The following is a 19796-nucleotide window of genomic DNA, read 5'->3' as shown; positions in this document are numbered from 1 at the left end:
AGTCGGTTAGGACATCTACTTTGTCCGTGACACAAGTCATTTTTCCAACAATTCATTACAGACAGATTATTTCTCTTATAATTCACTGTATCACAATTCCAGTGGGTCAGAAGTTTACATACACTAAGTTGACTGTGCCTTTAAACAGCTTGGAAAATTCCAGAAAATTATGTCATGGCTTTAGAAGCTTCTGATAGGCTAATTGACATAATTTGAGTCAATTGAAGGTGTGCCTGTGGATGTATTTCAAGGCCTACCTTCAAACTCAGTGCCTCTTTGCTTGACACCATGGGAAAATCAAAAGAAATCAGCCAAGACCTCAGAATAAGAATTGTAGACCTCCACAAGTCTGGTTCAACCTTGGGAGCAATTTCCAAATGCCTGAAGGTACCACGTTCATCTGTACAAACAATAGTACGCAAGTATAAACACCATGGGACCACGTAGCCGTCATACCGCTCAGGAAGGAGACGCATTCTGTCTCCTAGAGATGAACGTACTTTGGTGCGAAGTGCAAATCAATCCCAGAACAACAGTAAAGGACCTTGTGAAGATGCTGGAGGAAACCGGTACAAAAGTATCTATATCCACAGTAAAAGGAGTCCTATATCGACATAACCTGAAAGGCCGCTCAGCAAGGAAGAAGCCACTGCTCCAAAACCACCATAAAAAAGCCAGACTATGGTTTGCAACTGCACATTGGGGACAAAGATTGTACTTTTTGGAGAAATGTCCTCTGGTCTGATGAAACAAAAATAGAACTGTTTGGCCATAATGACCATCGTTATGTTTGGAGGAAAAAGGGGGTGGCTTGCAAGCCGAAGAACACCATCCCAACCGTGAAGCATGGGGGTGGCAGCATCATGTTGTGGGACTGCTTTGCTGCAGGAGGGACTGGTGCACTTCACAAAATAGATGGCATCATGAGGCAGGAAAATATGTGGATATATTGAAGCAACATCTCAAGACATCAGTCAGGAAGTTAAAGCTTGGCCGCAAATGGGTCTTCCAAATGGACAATGACCCCAAGCATACTTCCAAAGTTGTGGCAAAATGGCTGAAGGACAACAAAGTCAAGGTATTGGAGTGGCCATCACAAAGCCCTGACCTCAATCCTATAGAACATTTGTGGGCTGAGCTGAAAAAGCGTGTGCAAGCAAGGAGGCCTACAAACCTGACTCAGTTACACTAGCTCTGTCAGGAGGAATGGGCCAAAATTCACCCAACTTATTGTGGGAAGCTTGTGGAAGGCTACCCAAAACATTTGACCCAAGTTAAACAATTTAAAGGCAATGCTACCAAATACTAATTGAGTGTATGTAAACTTCTGACCCACTGGGAATGTGATGAAAGAAAGAAAATCTGAAATAAGTCATTCTCTCTACTATTATTCTGACATTTCACATTCTTAAAATAAAGTGGGGATCCTAACTGACCTAAGACGGGGAATTTTTACTAGGACTAAATGTCAGGAATTGTGAAAAACTGAGTTTAAATGTATTTGGCTAAGGTGTATGTAAACGTCCGACTTCAAGTGTGTGTGTGTGTGTGTGTGTGTGTGTGTGTATATATATATATTAATTTCACACAGTCTTGTCAGGGAATTATACTAGAAAGCAGTCATATTCATGTTAAACAGGTTATGATGCTAACTGACTGATGATTCAGTTAACATGTAGTATTATAGTCCTAATCATCACTCTGTTTTAGTTTGCATCTCAATCAGTTACATTCCAAATATTCTGCTTGTCCCTTTAGACGGCTACAGGCCACACAGCTGATCTGGGAGAATGATGAGTAGAATAGATGGCTACAGGCCACACAGCTGATCTGGGAGAATGATGAGTAGAATAGATGGCTACAGGCCACACAGCTGATCTGGGAGAATGATGAGTAGAATAGATGGCTACAGGCCACACAGCTGATCTGGGAGAATGATGAGTAGAATAGATGGCTACAGGCCACACAGCTGATCTGGGAGAATGATGAGTAGAATAGATGGCTACAGGCCACACAGCTGATCTGGGAGAATGATGAGTAGAATAGATGGCTACAGGCCACACAGCTGATCTGGGAGAATGATGAGTAGAATAGATGGCTACAGGCCACACAGCTGATCTGGGAGAATGATGAGTAGAATAGACGGCTACAGGCCACACAGCTGATCTGGGAGAATGATGAGTGGATAAGTCCCAAATGGCACCCTATTCTCTATACAGTGCACCAGATTTCTATGGGTCCTGGTAAAAAGTAGTGTGCTGTTAAAAATACAAATGCTATTGCAACCTCTTTGCAATAAGGAATTGAGACCAAAAGCTCAAGAGAAGTTTAAAGTGTTTTAATACCAAGGATACAGTCAGCTGAGTGCATACATTTAGAAAGCTCATAACACATTTTATACTCTTCCCTTGTAGGCGTCACCTCCCCAGCTATACATTTTATGACCCCAATGAGTTTCCCTCCTTTCCCCTGTGGAATGTCCATGGTCCCTCAAAAGCTGTAGTCTGTCCAATATCCCTCAAAAGCTGTAGTCTGTCCAATATCCCTCAAAAGCTGTAGTTAGTCCAATATCCCTCAAAAGCTGTAGTCAAAAGCTGTAGTCAAAAGCTGTAGTCAAAAGCTGTTGATAAAGTATTATTTGAGTATCTTTCTCACCTCCTGATGTTAATTCTGTCAAGGTTGGGATCAATTCCATTTCAATTCCATTTCAATTCAGAAAGTAAACCAAATTCCAATTCCACATTTTTCTAATTGAAAGCATTGGACTAGAATTGGAATCTGCTTTTCAGTGTACTTCTTGGATAGACTGGAATTTAAATGGAATTTGACCCCAATCCTGGTCTCTACATAACAGAGTAGGTCTTCTGTCGTCAGGGCTAATCAGACACTGCACAACATACATAAAAATGGAGGCCCATAATGTTGAAGTTTTGTAAATGATTTGTATTTTACCTGACCACTTGTGTAATATTTGTATATTCTGGTCGTAGTGTTTCAAAACTATTTCAACAAGACAAATGCTTTAATAACCTTATGACGGATCAAACAAAGACTGACTTTCATCTCCGATTTCATTCAGTGTTCAACTGTAGACCAATTATTTCATATTTATTCTGTACATAGATATTGTAGTCAATCACCACATTCATTATATTCATATTTACATATAGAGCCTCTAGTTTAAAGGAGAACTTATGCTTAGTATGTTAAATGGTTGTCTATAGTTCATACACGAAGAGGCCAATTTCCTGAATATTAAAAGGGGCAATCTGCAGTTGCTAGAATTATAAAGTAATGATATAGTACCATTAATTCTTGAAGAATATGACTTAAAAATGCCTCAGGAGCTTAGTTCCACATGTCATACCCCATCAGAACCCCAAATATAAGCTTTGTAAACAATGTAAATGTAAACAAACACTTTCTATCCTAATGACATGGTGGAAACTTCCATTTTGATTTCATGGATGGTCAGTCCCTGCATCAATAGCTCTAGGAATTTGAGTGATTACATTTCTTCAGCTCAACCCTCTGCTTTTTACAGAAACGGGTGGAGAAAAACACTTTGTTATTGTTTCAACTGCTGATTGGCCTTTTAAAGGAGGTAAGTTGGAGGAAAGAATTATGACCCTTTATGGTTGGTCACAAGCGTTTCACCATGTTATTAATGAGATTGTCCCTTACAGTTGTGTTATTGAGGGGTGATTTTGTGTTTAAATAAAGTACTTTGTATGCATCACAGGTACGCTGTATGGCCAAAAGTATGTGGACAACCCTTTAAATTAGTGGATTTGGCTATTTCAGCCACACCCGTTCATGACGGGTGTATAAAATCGAGCACACAGCCATGCATTCTCCATAGACAAACATTGGCAGTAGAATGGCTATACTGAAGAGCTCAGTGACTTTCAAAGTGGCACCCTCATAGGATGGCACCTTTCCAACAAGTCAGTTCGTCAAGTTTCTACCCTGCTAGAGCTTCCCCAGTCAACTTTAATTGCTGTTATTGTGAAGTGGAAACATGTAGGAGCAACAACAGTTCAGCTGCGAAGTGGTAGGCCACACAAGCTCATAGAACAGGACCGCCAAGTGCTGAAGCGTGTACAAATCGTCTGTCCTCGGTTGCAACATTCACTACCGAGTTCCAAACTGCCTCTGGAAGCAATGTCAGCACAAGAACTGTTTGTCGGGAGCTTCATGAAATGGGTTTCCATGGCCGAGCAGCCGCACACAAACCTAAGATCACCATGCGCAATGCCAAGTGTCAGCTGGAGTGGTGTAAAGCTCGCCGCCATTGGACTTTGGAGCAGTGGAAACGCGTTCTCTGGAGTGATGAATTACACTTCACCATCAGGCAGTCCGACGGACAAATCGGGGTTTGGCGGATGCAAGGAGAATGCTACCTGCCTGAATGCATAGTGCCAACTAAAGTTTGGTGGCGGAGGAATAATGGTCTGTGGCTGTTTTTCATAGTTTGGGCTAGGCTCAAATATTCCAGTGAAGGGAAATCTTAACGCACCAGCATACAATGACATTCTAGACGATTCTGTGTTTCCAACTTTGTGGCAGCAGTTTGGGGAAGGCCCTTTCCTGTTTCAGCATGACAATGCCCCCGTGCACAAAGTGAGGTCCATACCGAAATGGTTTGTCGTGATTGGTGTGGAATAACTTGACTGGCCTGCATAGAGCCTTGACCTCAACCCCACCGAACACCTTTGGGATGAACTGGAACGCCGACTGCGAGCCAGGCCTAATTGCCCAACATCAATGCCCGACCTCACTAATGCTCTTGTGGCTGAATGGAAGAAAGTCCTCCGAACAATGTTCCAACATCTAGTGGAAAGCCTTCCCAGAAGAGTGGAGGCTGTTATAGCATCAAAGGGGGGGACCAATTCTATATTAATGCCCATGATTTTGGAATGAGATGTTCGACAAGCAGGTGTCCACATACTTTTGGTCATGTAGTGTAGACATCTATGATTTTGTTGTAAGATTTGGACTGGTGCGGGCCAACCAAATGTGGTCTTGTTTTGGGGCAGAGCTCATTAAAACAAGGATATTACATATTTCTACCTTTTTGTGTAGGTATTTATTAAGGATCACCATTTAGTTCCTGCCAAAGCAGCAGTTACTCTTCCTGGAGTTTATTATGGATCCCCATTAGTTCCTGCCAAGGCAGCAGCTACTCTTCCTGGGGTTTATTAACGATCACCATTTAGTTCTGCCAAGGCAGCAGCTACTCTTCCTGGGGTTTATTAACGATCACCATTTAGTTCTGCCAAGGCAGCAGCTACTCTTCCTGGGGTTTATTAACGATCACCATTTAGTTCTGCCAAGGCAGCAGCTACTCTTCCTGGGGTCCAGCAACATTAAGGCAGTTTATATACAACAACAAAAAATATTACATGACATACATTTCATATCACTTATTTATTTTATTTTACCTTTATTTAACCAGGTAGGCTAGTTGAGAACAAGTTCTCATTTGACCTGGCCAAGATAAAGCATAGCAATTCAACACATACATCAACACAGAGTTACACATGGAATAAACAAAACATACAGTCAATAATACAGTAGAACAAAAGAAAACAAAAAGTCTATATACAGTGAGTGCAAATGAGGTAAGATAAGGGAGTTAAGGCAATAAATAGGCCATGGTGGCGAAGTAATTACAATATAGCAATTAAACACTGGAATGGTAGATGTGCAGAAGATGAATGTGCAAGTAGAGATACTGGGGTGCAAAGGAGCAAGATAAATAAATAAATAAATACAGTATGGGGATGAGGCAGGTAGATAGATGGGCTGTTTACAGATGGGCTATGTGCAGGTGCAGTGATCTGTGAGCTGCTCTGACAGCTGGTGCTTAAAGCTAGTGAGGGAGATATGAGTCTCCAGCTTCAGAGATTTTTGCAGTTCGTTCCAGTGATTGGCAGCAGAGAACCGGAAAGAAAGACGACCAAAGGAGGAATTGGCTTTGGGGGTGACCAGTGAGATATACCTGCTGGAGCGCGTGCTACGAGTGGGTGCTGCTATGGTGACCAGTGAGCTGAGATAAGGCGGGGCTTTAACTAGCAGAGACCTGTAGATAACCTGTAGCCAGTGGGTTTGGCGACGAGTATGAAGCGAGAGCGTACAGGTCGCAATGGTGTGTAGCGTATGGGGCTTTGGTGACAAAACGGATGGCACTGTGATAGACTGCATCCAGTTTGTTGAGTAGAGTGTTGGAGGCTATTTTATAGATGACATCACCGAAGTCGAGGATCGGTAGGATGGTCAGTTTTACGAGGGTATGTTTGGCAGCATGAGTGAAGGATGCTTTGTTGCGATATAGGAAGCCGATACTAGAATTAATTTTGGATTGGAGATGCTTAATGTGAGTCTGGAAGGAGAGTTTACAGTCTAACCAGACACCTAGGTATTTGTAGTTGTCCATGTATTCTAAGTCAGAGTCATCCAGAGTAGTGATGCTGGACGGGCGAGCAGGTGCGGGCAGTGATCGATTGAATAGCATGCATTTAGTTTTACTTGCGTTTAAGAGCAGTTGGAGGCCTTGGAAGGAGAGTTGTATGGCATTGAAGCTCGTCTGGAGGTTAGTTAACACAGTGTCCAAAGAAGGGCCAGAAGTATACAGAATGGTGTCGTCTGTGTAGAGGTGGATCAGAGAATCACCAGCAGCAAGAGCAACATCATTGATGTATACAGAGAAGGGAGTCGGCCCGAGAATTGAACCCTGTGGCACACCCATAGAGACTGCCAGAGGTCCGGACAACAGGCCCTCCGATTTGACACACTGAACTCTGTCTGAGAAGTAGTTGGTAAATCAGGCAATGCAATCATTTGAGAAACCAAGGTTGTCGAGTCTGCCAATAAGAATGTGGTGATTTACTGAGTCGAAAGCCTTGGCCAGGTCGATGAATACGGCTGCACAGTAATGTCTCTTATCGATGGCGGTTATGATGTCGTTTAGGACCTTGAGCGTGGCTGAGGTGCACCCATGACCAGCTCTGAAACCAGATTGCATAGCGGAGAAGGTACGGTGGAATTCGAAATGGTCGGTAATCTGTTTGTTAATTTGGCTTTCAAAGACCTTTTAGAAAGACAGGGTAGGATAAATATAGGTCTGTAGCAGTTTGGGTCTAGAGTGTCACCCCCTTTGAAGAGGGGGATGACCGCGGCAGCTTTCCAATCTTTGGGAATCTCAGACGATACGAAAGAGAGGTTGAACAGGCTAGTAATAGGGGTTGCAATAATTTTGGTATGGGTCCAGATTTTGCAGCTCTTTCAGAACATCAACTATCTGGATTTGGGTGAAGGAGCAATGGTGGGGGCTTTGGCGGATTGCTGTGGAGGGTGCCGGGCAGTTGACCGGGGTAGGGGTAGCCAGGTGGAAAGCATGGCCAGCCGTAGAGAAATGCTTATTGAAATTCTCAATTATAGTGGATTTTTCGGTGGTTACAGGGTTTCCTAGCCTCAGAGCAGTGGGCAGCTGGGAGGAGGTGCTCTTATTCTCCATGGACTTTACAGTGTCCCAGAACTTTTTTGAGTTAGTACTACAGGATGCAAATTTCTGTTTGAAAAAGCTAGCCTTAGCTTTTCTAACTGCCTGTGTATATTTGTTCCTAACTTCCCTGAAAAGTTGCATATCACGGGGGCTATTCGATGCTAATGCAGAACGCCACAGGATGTTTTTGTGCTGGTCAAGGGCAGACAGGTCTGGAGTGAACCAAGGACTATATCTATTCCTAGTTCTACATTTTTTGAGTGGGGCATGCTTATTTAAGATGGTGAGGAAGGCACTTTTAAAGAATATCCAGGCATCATCTACTGACGGGATGAGGTCAATGTCATTCCAGGATACCCCGGCCAGGCCTAATTAGAAAGGCCTGCTTGCAGAAGTGTTTTAGGGAGCGTTTGACAGTGATGAGGGGTGGTCGTTTGGTCGCAGACCCATTACGGATGCAGGCAATGAGGCACTGATCGCTGAGATCTTGATTGAAAACAGCAGAGGTGTTTTTGGAGGGCGAGTTAGTTAGGATGACATTGATCATTTGTGTGAGATTGAGGGCATCAAACTTAGATTGTAGGATGGCTGGGGTGTTAAGCATGTCCCAGTTCAGGTCACCTAGTAGCACGAGATCAGAAGATAGATGGGGGGCAATCAATTCACATATGGTATCGAGGGCACAGCTGGGGGCAGAGGGAGGTCTATAGCAAGCGGCAACAGTGAGAGACTTGTTTCTGGAAAGGTGAATTTTTAGAAGTAGAAGCTCGAATTGTTTGGGTAGTAATACAGAACTCTGCAGGCTAGTAATACAGAACTCTGCAGGCTAGTAATACAGAACTCTGCAGGCTATCTTTGCAGTAGATTGCAACACCGCCCCCTTTGGCAGTTCTATCTTGGCGGAAAATGTTATAGTTAGCGATGGAGATTTCAGGGTTTTTGGTGGTTTTCCTAAGCCAGGATTCAGACACGGCTAAGACATCCGGGTTGGCAGAGTGTGCTAAAGCAGTGAGTAAAACAAACTTAGAGAGTAGGCTTCTAATGTTAACATGCATGAAACCAAGGCTTTTACGGTTACAGAAGTCAACAAATGAGAGCACCTGGGGAGTGGGAGTGGAGCTAGGCACTTTTCACAACAAGATGAAGTGTTTGCCCTCAGGCCACTACTCTACTACCCCATACCTGCTTAGGATACATCACCGTGAAGAGAATGACATTCATACATTATCCATAATTATGCATTTCTGTATAGTACAGATCAGGGACCCATAATCCTGTTACCTGATTTACATTTTTGGGGAAACGTCACATAAAAAAAACGGAAATTTTACCGTAATTCTGTTACCAAACTTTGCACCTGCACAGTTCTTCCAGTAAATATGTTTTTATGAAGTATTTGTTCAAAGTAGTCCTTGTGCATGGAGTTGTATTGTTTGTTAAACTTTTAAATCAATGGTTTTTGTTTGGCATCTATTTTGAAAGTGTGAAATTAGAATTTAAAAACTATGTAAATACTTTTCGTTTGATACCAGAATGTTTTCTTATTTATTTTTTTATTAACCTTTTTTTTAGCTAGGCAAGTCAGTTACAATGATGGCCTACACTGGCCAAACCCTTACGACGCTGGGCCAATTGTGCACCTCCCTATGGGACTCCCAATCATGGCCGGTTGTGATTACAGCCTGGAATCGAACCAGGGTCTGTGGCGACACCTCTAGCACTGAGATGCAGTGAATTAGACCGCGGCGCCACTCGGGAGCACTGGGCCCTAGACATCCCACTGCTCTTATGAAAAATGGGTTGTGAACTAATTTGTATATTTTAGCCATCCATTCACCCATGTCTTCTGGTTAACGGTTTGCTTGTAAAATACACCTTGTCCACTAGAGGGCTGTCTTTTACCACTTAGAACCCTCAGTAGGTTGGTTGTCATAGAGACAAAGCTCTTAGATGATGGATGAGAACCAAACATCAGAAGCCATTTGGTTGCTCCTGAAATGGCACCCTATTCCCCATATAGTCAACTACTTATGACCAGAGCCCTATTTATTTAATCTTTTTTTGTAACTAGGCAAGTCCGTTAAGAACAAATTCTTATTTACAATGACGGTTTACCCCGGCCAAATCCTAACCCGGACGACGCTGGGCTAATTGTGCGCCTCCCTATGGGACTCCCAATCCCTGCCGGTTGTGACTACAGCCTGGAATCGAACCAGGGTCTGTGCCAACACCTCTAGCACTGAGATGCAGTGTCTTAGACCACTGTGCCACTCGGGAGCACTGGGACATCAGACATCCCACTGCTCTTATGAAAAATGGGTTGTGAACTAATTTGTATATTTTAGCCATCCATTCACCCATGTCTTCCTGTCAGTACTAGTCATGATTCGACCAATCGAGGATTGTCATTGGCTGATAATGGCAGCCAACTTGTCATTGCAGCCATTCCTGGACTTCCCTTTTCTACTGCACCATTATAATTGAAATCATAGTACCATGATGGTCTTCTTATTCACTACCAATCATAGGCTATTATGTACCGTTTTCCCAAGAGAACCCCTTTCAACATCTAGGCTAAACTCTGTAACCTGAGGCGCTGATAAATTCTCCATGTTGTTTAATGTCTTCCATGCTGTTACATGGCTCCCTCTGGGGCTGACAAATGACATCTGATTGACACTCATGCAATCTTTGATCATGTTAGGCCTGCCGTACAAAGTGTCAGATCTGGAAACTTACCGTTTTACCCAAAAACCCTGCCTGAGGAAAAATACTGCTGTTTTGTGAAATAGCATCCTAGAGAGAAGCTATAGGAATCATTAGAAGAGAGACCGTGGAATCTGAAAGCCTTAGGTTACCTTCCACACAACAACTAATCAGCCAAATATCAAGAGGTTTGGCTCATCCGCCGAAATTGGCAATTTGTTAATGTGTCTGGATACTGAAAGACAATTTGGGGTGTTTGAGTAGATGTTGACAGTCAGATGCGTGTGAGAATAGGCTAGAGGGGTGTGAAAATAGGCTAGAGAGGTGTGAGAATAGGCTAGAGGGGTGCGAGGGTAGATGGGTGAGAGACAATTAACTGAGAAAGGGACATGGGGTCAACTCAGATCTTTTGCCAATAATTGGGAAAATATCCAAATTAGGTTTCCTGTGTAAACACAGTCTTTGTGCAGCAGTATGTTTGTTGATTAACAGGAGCAAATACTGACTTGTGAAGATTCTCATTCCCAGACACTTCCGCCCAAATGCGCAAAGAGCCTGGTGGACCAGAGAGTCAAACTTGGCCTTCGTTAGCCAGTACAGAGAGCCGGGAGAAACTCCCAGCGCATACCGTAGGCACTGGTTTAATCGGCTTAATCTACCTTCCAATCATCTCCCACAACACCTTCCCCTAACCCTGCCCGTACGCTAGCACACCACAAGCACAGAGCCACGTCTCGTAGTCTGATTCTCTAAAATTAACCACTAGGCTACTTGCCGCCCCAACATAGCCATACTGTTGATGATGACATGCCCCCCTGGGTAAAAACTGATTGAATCAACATTGTTTCCATGTCATTTCAACAACAAAAATCAATGTGATGACGTTGAATCAATGTGGAAAACTGATTGGATTTGCAAAAGTCATCAACATAAGGGAATTTTTGTTAAAAAAAAATTGTCACTGTGCTTTTCACACACTTTATAATGAGGGGAAATGGTAACCATCCTCATGTTACTGTAGCTTCAAATGTGTTACTGCAGTGTCAAGATAACCCCATACTTATGGGGATGACGTAAGCTTGTTTTGTCCTCGCCACCATTTATTTTCACCTGCGATCGACCGCTTCATTTGTGCGGTCCTCTCTTGATGAAGAGAATATTTATTTGGAGTTGATTTTCCTGTCTTCTCAAGGACTGTATTGAACCATGTGTATGAGAGAAATAATGGACATTTGTCTACTCCTTCTTTCCTGTTATTGACTCAGTGCTTTTAACACACTGTTTTTATGATGAGGGGAATGATGGGGAAGAAGTCCGGACAACGTAGTTAAGGTGCAGGAGAATAGAAGATGAGATGTTTGATGTCTCGGGGCTCTTTTCAATCCGCGTTGTGGGAGTTCAGATTTACAACGTGATTGAAAATGTAACGGTAATGTTCCTGATTTTAACGGAGACTGCATTCACGGTAAACGCTGCATATGTCGGCTCAGTCGAAAATTACCTTTACATTTCTATTGTGGAATGTGTAACCCTTCAGGTTCACAGACTGAATAGAGCCCTTAATTGTGGTTGGAAATTGTGACCTCATCAACACTGAGTGGCAGAATGGTTTTACTGTCTTCATTCCCATGTTCCTCTTTATCCAGAGTCATATATGGAGATTCTGTACATACAGTATATATAATGTGTATATACTTTATGTACATACACTGTGTTTGCTGTTCATGTTGGAGAGGGTGAGCTCCAAACTCCCCCGCTCTCGTCAACAGTTGTCCCATTTTGAGTTTGTGTTTTATGTAATCACAAGGGGGGGTTGGCATTGCTCCGTGCTCTTGGATAGCTTATGTAAATGTTTGATCACAAATTGATATAGCATCTGCTTCTCATACTTTTTTCAAATGTATATAAAGAAATAGTTTGTTTTTATAAAGCACTTTGAATATTGAAAGGACACATGCACTTCTTTTTGTAAGTACATTTTAATGTGTTGTGCACTCAGCCGAAGCACACGCGAATAGATTGAGAAAACATAAAATGTGTTGCCTGCTTTGATAACACACCATCAAGGTGCAAAATATTTCTTTGATAAGTTACTCTATTTTGAAGCATGACTAACAAAGAAGTGACTCACACAACTGATGTCTCATGGCATGCAACCATTGTATATGGCAAATTGGTGACACAATGACTTTAAGACCACATGAATTAAAGTGTTTCTGAACATGTTTGGGGGGGGGGGAACAGCAGCATGGACAGCGGTGGAACATATGAGGATAAGTCCTATTATCTCTGCCATAATCAATGCTGAGTTCTGAGAAAATCCAACAGTTTACAGTTCAACATGCAATGTTTCAACAAGCAATTTCATGTATTTTATACAATGACAGACATTACCTTTTTAAAGCTGAAATCCACATAAGGGCAAACGACGCCGCTGTTCGCGCCAGCGCATTTGTTATTGTTTTTGTTGATTAAACCGAGTTATGGAGTGTCCAGCGTCGTGAAAATAAATAATTACAGTATATACACGCTGTTGGTCTATCGCGCGTGGAATGATGATGTCAGAGGGGGTAACTTATTTGTTGTTGTAATATCGCAAAAGGACGTGGCAGTTTTACCGTTATGGATTCCACCTTTGACGTTTTGACCCTAGCGAAAACAGGGGCCAAGTTAAGGTAACTCGAACTCTGAGGCATTCTGTTTGTTGTACTATGTCTGATTTACTTCCTTATCAGTTCTATTGGATGCAAATACGCTGTAGACACTTGTTGTCCCACTGGCAACATTCTCAACCAAATAAACATTTCACACACAGACACGTAGACGATCAAAAACAGTGTCCAGATAGAAGGTGAAGGATCACACAAAGGGTTGAATGCAGACTGTCGACGTTGAAGTTCAGTAATGCTGGTTTGAGGAGCTTGTTATCCAAGAGTGTCTGTCTTGAAGACAGATGAGCTTCTGTTAAATCAGACACAGTTAAAATGGATTTCTCATCACAAAATAATTTATGAAAATATTTCCCTCCGTCCTTTCCCTTGCTTCATCAAACAACATTGGAATACAGAGGTGAGGCAAGACGGACAATGCTTCGGCTTCACAGTTGTCCAGTGTGGCTTCTGTCTTTCTGTTTGTTGAAGTTTATTTTCATCAACAACAAAAAAAAGAAGCTCAACTGAAATGTTTCTGGAGTGGGTTAACCAACCAACTACTGATTTGAACATTGATAAACTCAGTACTAGTCCAGTTCATACAGAACATGGTCATAAATGGTTGTTGGTTCTCCAGTCCTCCCACTCTGTGGCGTAGTCTTCTATACACTCATTAAGTAAGCATCTGGCTGCCTTTAGACGTCAGCGCCCTTCATATTAAAGGCCCAATGCATACATTTTTATCTCAATATCAAATCATTTCTGGGTAACAATTAAGTACCTTAACGTGATTGTTTTGAATCAAAATGGTCAAAACGAAACAATGGCTTCTTAACAAGAGCTATTTCTCATGCAAGCACTTTGAAAGGACTGTCTGGGGGGAGGGGAAAACTCAAAACTAGCTGTTATTGGCTGAGTTTTGGAAACTCTTTCTTATTGGCCTATTAATATATTAACCAATTTACTGCCTGGGGATGTTACCAGTCAGGCCAAAACTCCATCCCACCAAAACAGGCTGAAATTTCAGGCAGTCTTTACAAACAGCTCTTACACTAATAGGGCATCATCATAATTCCAAAAAATGTCACAGTATTATCCCAACCTAAATATATATCAAACACAAATAAATCACGTTTTTGACTCCACTGGGCCTTTATGCGTCCTACGAAGTACCCTCCATATTAAGCGTCCTGCGAAGGGCCCTCCATTACCTCCTAAGCAAACCTACAAAGTGCCCTCCATATTAAGGGCACTACGATGGGCCCTCCATGTTGACGGTGGTGACGAAGCACCTCTGGAACAATCTCTCAGGGTCGGGTGGCTGGTTGTCACAGTCCAGCTTCCTGCTGAAGAAGTGCTTCCTGAAGCCCTGTGGACCGATGGAAGGTGCTGGGCCAGAGTGGCTGGGGCCCTCACTGGGGTTCAAACCTGGAATACCGAGACACACCCGCAGGCACACATGCACGCACAGACACACACTCACTGCAGATTTACTTGTTCATTGTGAGATGGAATGTGTGTTTTTGCAGTCCTCTTTTTTTTAAATTCCCAATCAGACATCACTACTGGCCCATCATTATGGTATGTTGCTAACTGGCTCATCATTATGATATGTCACTACTGGCCCGTCATTATGGTATGTCACTAGCTGGCCCATCATTATGATATGTCACTAGCTGGCCCATTATTATGGTATGTCACTACTGGCCCATTATTATGGTATGTCACTACTGGCCCATCATTATGGTTTGACACCAGCTGACCCATCATTATGGTATGTCACTACTGGCCCATTATTATGATATGTCACTACTGGCCCATCATTATGATATGTCACTACTGGCCCATCATTATGGTATGTCACTACTGGCCCATCATTATGGTATGACACTAGCTGGCCCATCAGTATGGTATGTCACTAGCTGGCCCATCATTATGGTATGTCACTAGCTGGCCCATCATTATGGTATGACGCTACTGGCCCATCATTATGGTATGTCACTAGCTGGCCCATCATTATGGTATGTCACTACTGGCCCATTATTATGGTATGACACTAGCTGGCCCATCATTATATGTCACTAGCTGGCCCAACATTATGGTATGTCACTACTGGCCCATTATTATGGTATGACACTAGCTGGCCCATTATGATATGTCACTACTGGCCCATTATTATGGTATGACACTAGCTGGCCCATCATTATATGTCACTAGCTGGCCCATCATTATGGTATGTCACTAGCTGGCCCATCATTATGATATGTCACTACTGGCCCATTATTATGGTATGTCACTAGCTGGCCCATTATTATGGTATGTCACTACTGGCCCATCATTATGGTATGTCACTAACTAGCCCAAATTTATTGTATGTCACTAGCTGGCCCATCATTATGATATGTCACTAGCTGGCCCATCATTATGATATGTCACTACTGGCCCATCATTATGATATGTCACTAGCTGGCCCATCATTATGATATGTCACTAGCTGGCCCATCATTATGATATGTTACTACTGGCCCATCATTATGATATGTCACTAGCTGGCCCATCATTATGGTATGTCACTACTGGCCCATCATTATGATATGTCACTACTGGCCCATCATTATGATATGTCACTACTGGCCCATCATTATGATATGACACTAGCTGGCCCATCATTATGGTATGACTCTACTGGCCCATCATTATGATATGACACTAGCTGGCCCATCATTATGATATGACACTAGCTGGCCCATCATTATGATATGACACTAGCTGGCCCATCATTATGGTATGTCACCAGCTGGCCCATCATTAAGGTATGTTACTACTGGCCCATCATTATGATATGTCACTACTGGCCCATCATTATGGTATGCCACTACTGGCCCATCATTATGATATGACACTAACTAGCCCAAATTTATTGTATGTCACTAGCTGGCCCATCATTATGGTATGTCACTAGCTGGCCCATCATTATGGTATGTCACTAGCTGGCCCATCATTATGATATGTCACTAGCTGGCCCATTATTATGGTATGTCCCTAGCAAGGCAATAATCATGATATGTCTCTACTGGCCCATCATTATGGTATGTCACTAGCTGGCCCATCATTATGATATGTCACTAGCTGGCCCATTATTATGGTATGTCACTAGCTGGCCCATTATTATGGTATGTCGCCACCTCTGGTCACTTGTGTTACCTGGTGCTCGTAGTGGCAGGCCGTTGTCAAGGCGACTGGGCTTAGTGGCGATGAAGAGGTAGCAGAGGACACAGACTGTGATGAGGAAGGCCAGGAGAACCACCGCTGCTATGGACAGACCTATCAGAGCCCCAAAGCTGGGGAGGGAGAGAAGGAAGGGGGGGAGGTGAGGGGGAGAGGGAGGGGATGGAGAGGGGGGGGAGAGAAGGGAAGAGAGAGATGAGGGGAGAGAGGAGGGAGAAAGAAGAGAAGAGAACACATCAAAAGAGAGTGAAAGAGCGAGTCTCAACGTCAACCGTGAAGAGGTGACTTTGGGATGCTGGCCTTCTAGGCAGAGTTGCAAGGAAAAATACATATCTCAGACTGGCCAATAAAAAAGAATAAGACGGGCAAAAGAACACAGACACTGGACAGAGGAACTCTGCCTAGAAGGCCAGCATCCCGAAGTCGCCTCTTCCCTGTTGACGTTGAGACTGGTGTTTTGTGGGTACTATTTAATGAAGCTGCCAGTTGAGGACTTGTGAGGCATCTGTTTCTCAAACTAGACACTCTAATGTACTTGTCCTCTTGCTCAGTTGTGCACCGGGGCCTCCCACTCCTCTTTCTATTCTGGTTAGAGACAGTTTGCGCTGTTCTGTGAAGGGAGCAGTACACAGCATTGTACGAGACCTTCAGTTTCTTGGCAATTTCTCGCATGGAATAGCCTTCATCTCTCAGAACAAGAATAGACTGAAGAGTTTCAGAAAGTTCTTTGTTTCTGGTCATTTTGAGCCTGTAATCGATCCCACAAATGCTGATGCTCCAGATACTCTAAAGAAGGCCAGTTTCATTGCTTCTTTAATCAGAACAACAGTTTTCAGCTGTGCTAACATAATTGCAAAAGGGTTTTCTAATGATCAATTAGCCTTGGATTAGCTAACACAATGTGCCATTGGAACAAAGGAGTGATGGTTGCTGATAATGGGCCTCTGTACGCCTATGTAGAATATTCCATTAGAAATCAGTTGTTTCCAGCTACAATAGTCATTTACAACATTAGCAATGTCTACACTGTATTTCTGATCAATTTGATGTTATTTTATTGGACAAAAAATGTGCTTTTTAAAAAAAACAAAAAAACAAGGAAATTTCTAAGTGACCCCAAACTTTTAAACGGTAGTGTATGTGGCAGGGTCTACAGGAAATCACGGACTACAAAAAGAGAACCAGCCACTTCACGGACACCGACGTCACGATTCCAGACAAATTAAACACCTTTTTTGCCCGCTTTGAGGATAATACAGTGCCACTGTCATGGCCCGCTAACAAGAACTGTGCCCCCTCCTCCTTCTCCGTGGCCGACGTGAGTAAAACATTTTAACGTGTTAACCCACGCAAGGCTGCTGGCCCAGACGGTTTCCCTAGCAGCGTCCTCAGAGCATGCGCAGACCAGCTGGCTGGTGTGTTTACGAACATATTAAATCTCTCCCTATCCCAGTCTGCTGTCCCCACATGCTTCAAGATGGCCACCATTGTTCCTCTACCCAAGAAGGCAAAGATAACTGAACTAAATGACTACCGCCCCATAGCACTCACTTCTGTCATCATGAAGTGCTTTGAGAGACTAGTCAAGGATCATATCACCTCCACCTTACTGGCCACCCTAGACCCACTTCAGTTTGCATACCGCCCTAAGAGGTCCACAGACGATGCAATCGCAATCACACTGCACACTGCCCTATCCCATCTGGACAAGAGGAATACCTATGTAAGAATGCTGTTCATTGACTACAGCTCACCATTCAACACCATAGTACCCTCCAAGCTCATTATCAAGCTGGAGGCCCTGGGCCTCAACCCTGCCCTGTGCAATTAGGTCCTGGACTTTCTGACGGGCCGCCCCTAGGTGGTGAAGGTAGGAAACAACATCTCTACCTTGCTGACCCTCAATACTGGGGCCCCACAAGGGTGCGTGCTCAGCCCTATGTAAGATATTACTGCACTGTCGGAACTAGAAGCACAAGCATTTCGCTACACTCGCATTAACATCTGCTAACCATGTGTATGTGACCAATAACATTTGATTCGATTTGAAATCCCCTTCCAATAAGGTTAACCATTTCCCATGATCAATTTGAACTTTTACACATTTTCATGTTTGATTTTAATTTAGGGATTTATCACCTTCCATAAGATTGGCATACAATAGCTTATAGTTAATAAAACCACCATAACTCCAGTGCAAACCAATTGAAATGTGAAGATCCTATAAATCTGTTATCACTATCCTAAAAAATATCCTTCATTCTAGTTTATTAATCGTGTGCGCTTTGCTGTATAATTATGATCAACAACCTCTCTCATCTTGTGGTTTCTTGCGATAAAATAAAGCGTCATAGTCTCCCCATGTAATAACCTTACAATAACTACGTCCAAAAAGCGCACCTTCATAAAGGCTAGTAAAGATCCCTTACGCACCTGAGCCACCACATGTATCCATACTCATAAGGGAAAAAGCTGTTGGGATCATCACAGCAATACTTGATATCGTTAAATCCGCAGCAGAATGTCGCGCTCGGATCGCTCCCTTCTTTAGGACATGAAGAGCCATTCATGAACACATTCTCTGCGCTGTAGTAGCTTGTGCACTCCGAACTCATGCTGGTAGAAAACACACTCTTAGGGAGAAGAGTCGGAGATATGATTCCCTTGTAATTCTATCCACATCCCTTGTAATTCCACATCCCTTGTAATTCTATCCACATAAGTGCCCCTTGCTCTGCTGAAAAGTGCAAAACATTTGTTCCAAGGATGCCACTGAAATGGGACGAAACTTTGCACCTCGACATTTCATATAGAATTCTAGAGTACCCCTCCCATCTCTCTCTCTCTCTCTCTCTCTCTCTCTCTCTCTCTCTCTCTCTCTCTCTCTCTCTCTCTCTCTCTCTCTCTCTCTCTCTCTCTCTCTCTCTCTCTCTCTCTCTCTCTCACAGTGAAGAGAAAAACTGGATAGGAGACAAACCATATCTCTACAAAAGTGGACTAATTCATTAAAATCATATCTAATCCATTTTATCTTCCTATGATGTCACAAACACGAAGGCTACATTTAGTTTTCTTAAACTTTGTTAATAAGTAGACTGACATCCTTAGCCAGGTTGCGGTGTGTGTTATTCCGTTCCACTCCTTGTGCTCCGTGTCATTTGCCTTTGGAATGTTAACACTACTGGTAACTAGACTATTACATAATTCAATTCAAGCTTGAATTGAACGTAAGCAGTTTGCATGAAACATGATTGATGTAATCAATGTGAATACAGTAATATGAAAACCTTGAAGTGGAGGACACTCTTTCTTTATGTGTAGATTAATTATTGCATTGAACATGTCTAAGAAGCACTAATTTCAAACTACAACAAACCCACTAAGCATTTACCATCAGGCGACGTCTTTTGGATATCTTTTAGATATTCTTTTGGTGCGGTCCGGACCGGCCTTGATTTGACCTAAAAAAGGCATCTAAGATTGGTTCAGAATTGGCCCAAATATAGACGTCTATGATAAGTCCAGTAGGGTTTTTGCCTTTCATGCCACAACCCGGGTTTGTTGTTCGCTACATTGGTGTCAGAAATGGGAAGGCAGCCATGACCGTTAAACATCATCACTGGTAACCTAAGCAATATGGTGGAATCTCCTACTAGCCCAGAATTCCACTGATCCTGCTTTTAGACTTGTGGGAAGTAGTGAAC

General features: G+C 43.0%; 1 protein-coding gene across 1 annotated transcript; it reads right to left on the bottom strand.

The window, feature by feature from the left end:
* Positions 1-14081: 14081 nt before the first annotated feature.
* Positions 14082-18892, bottom strand: LOC115157515 (protein shisa-like-2A). The gene is made up of 3 exons (XM_029705830.1): positions 18526-18892; positions 16069-16205; positions 14082-14292 (listed from the first exon to the last, which is right to left on the bottom strand). Exons 1-3 carry the CDS (start codon positions 18705-18707, stop codon positions 14117-14119), a joined length of 495 nt encoding a protein of 164 aa, XP_029561690.1. The 5' UTR covers positions 18708-18892; the 3' UTR covers positions 14082-14116.
* Positions 18893-19796: the final 904 nt, after the last annotated feature.

The sequence above is a fragment of the Salmo trutta genome, chromosome 21, assembly GCF_901001165.1.
Source record: "Salmo trutta chromosome 21, fSalTru1.1, whole genome shotgun sequence".
In the NCBI taxonomy this organism is placed as follows: domain Eukaryota; kingdom Metazoa; phylum Chordata; class Actinopteri; order Salmoniformes; family Salmonidae; genus Salmo; species Salmo trutta.
Note: the sequence above shows the minus strand (reverse complement) of the source record. Positions and strands in the feature narration are given on the sequence as shown.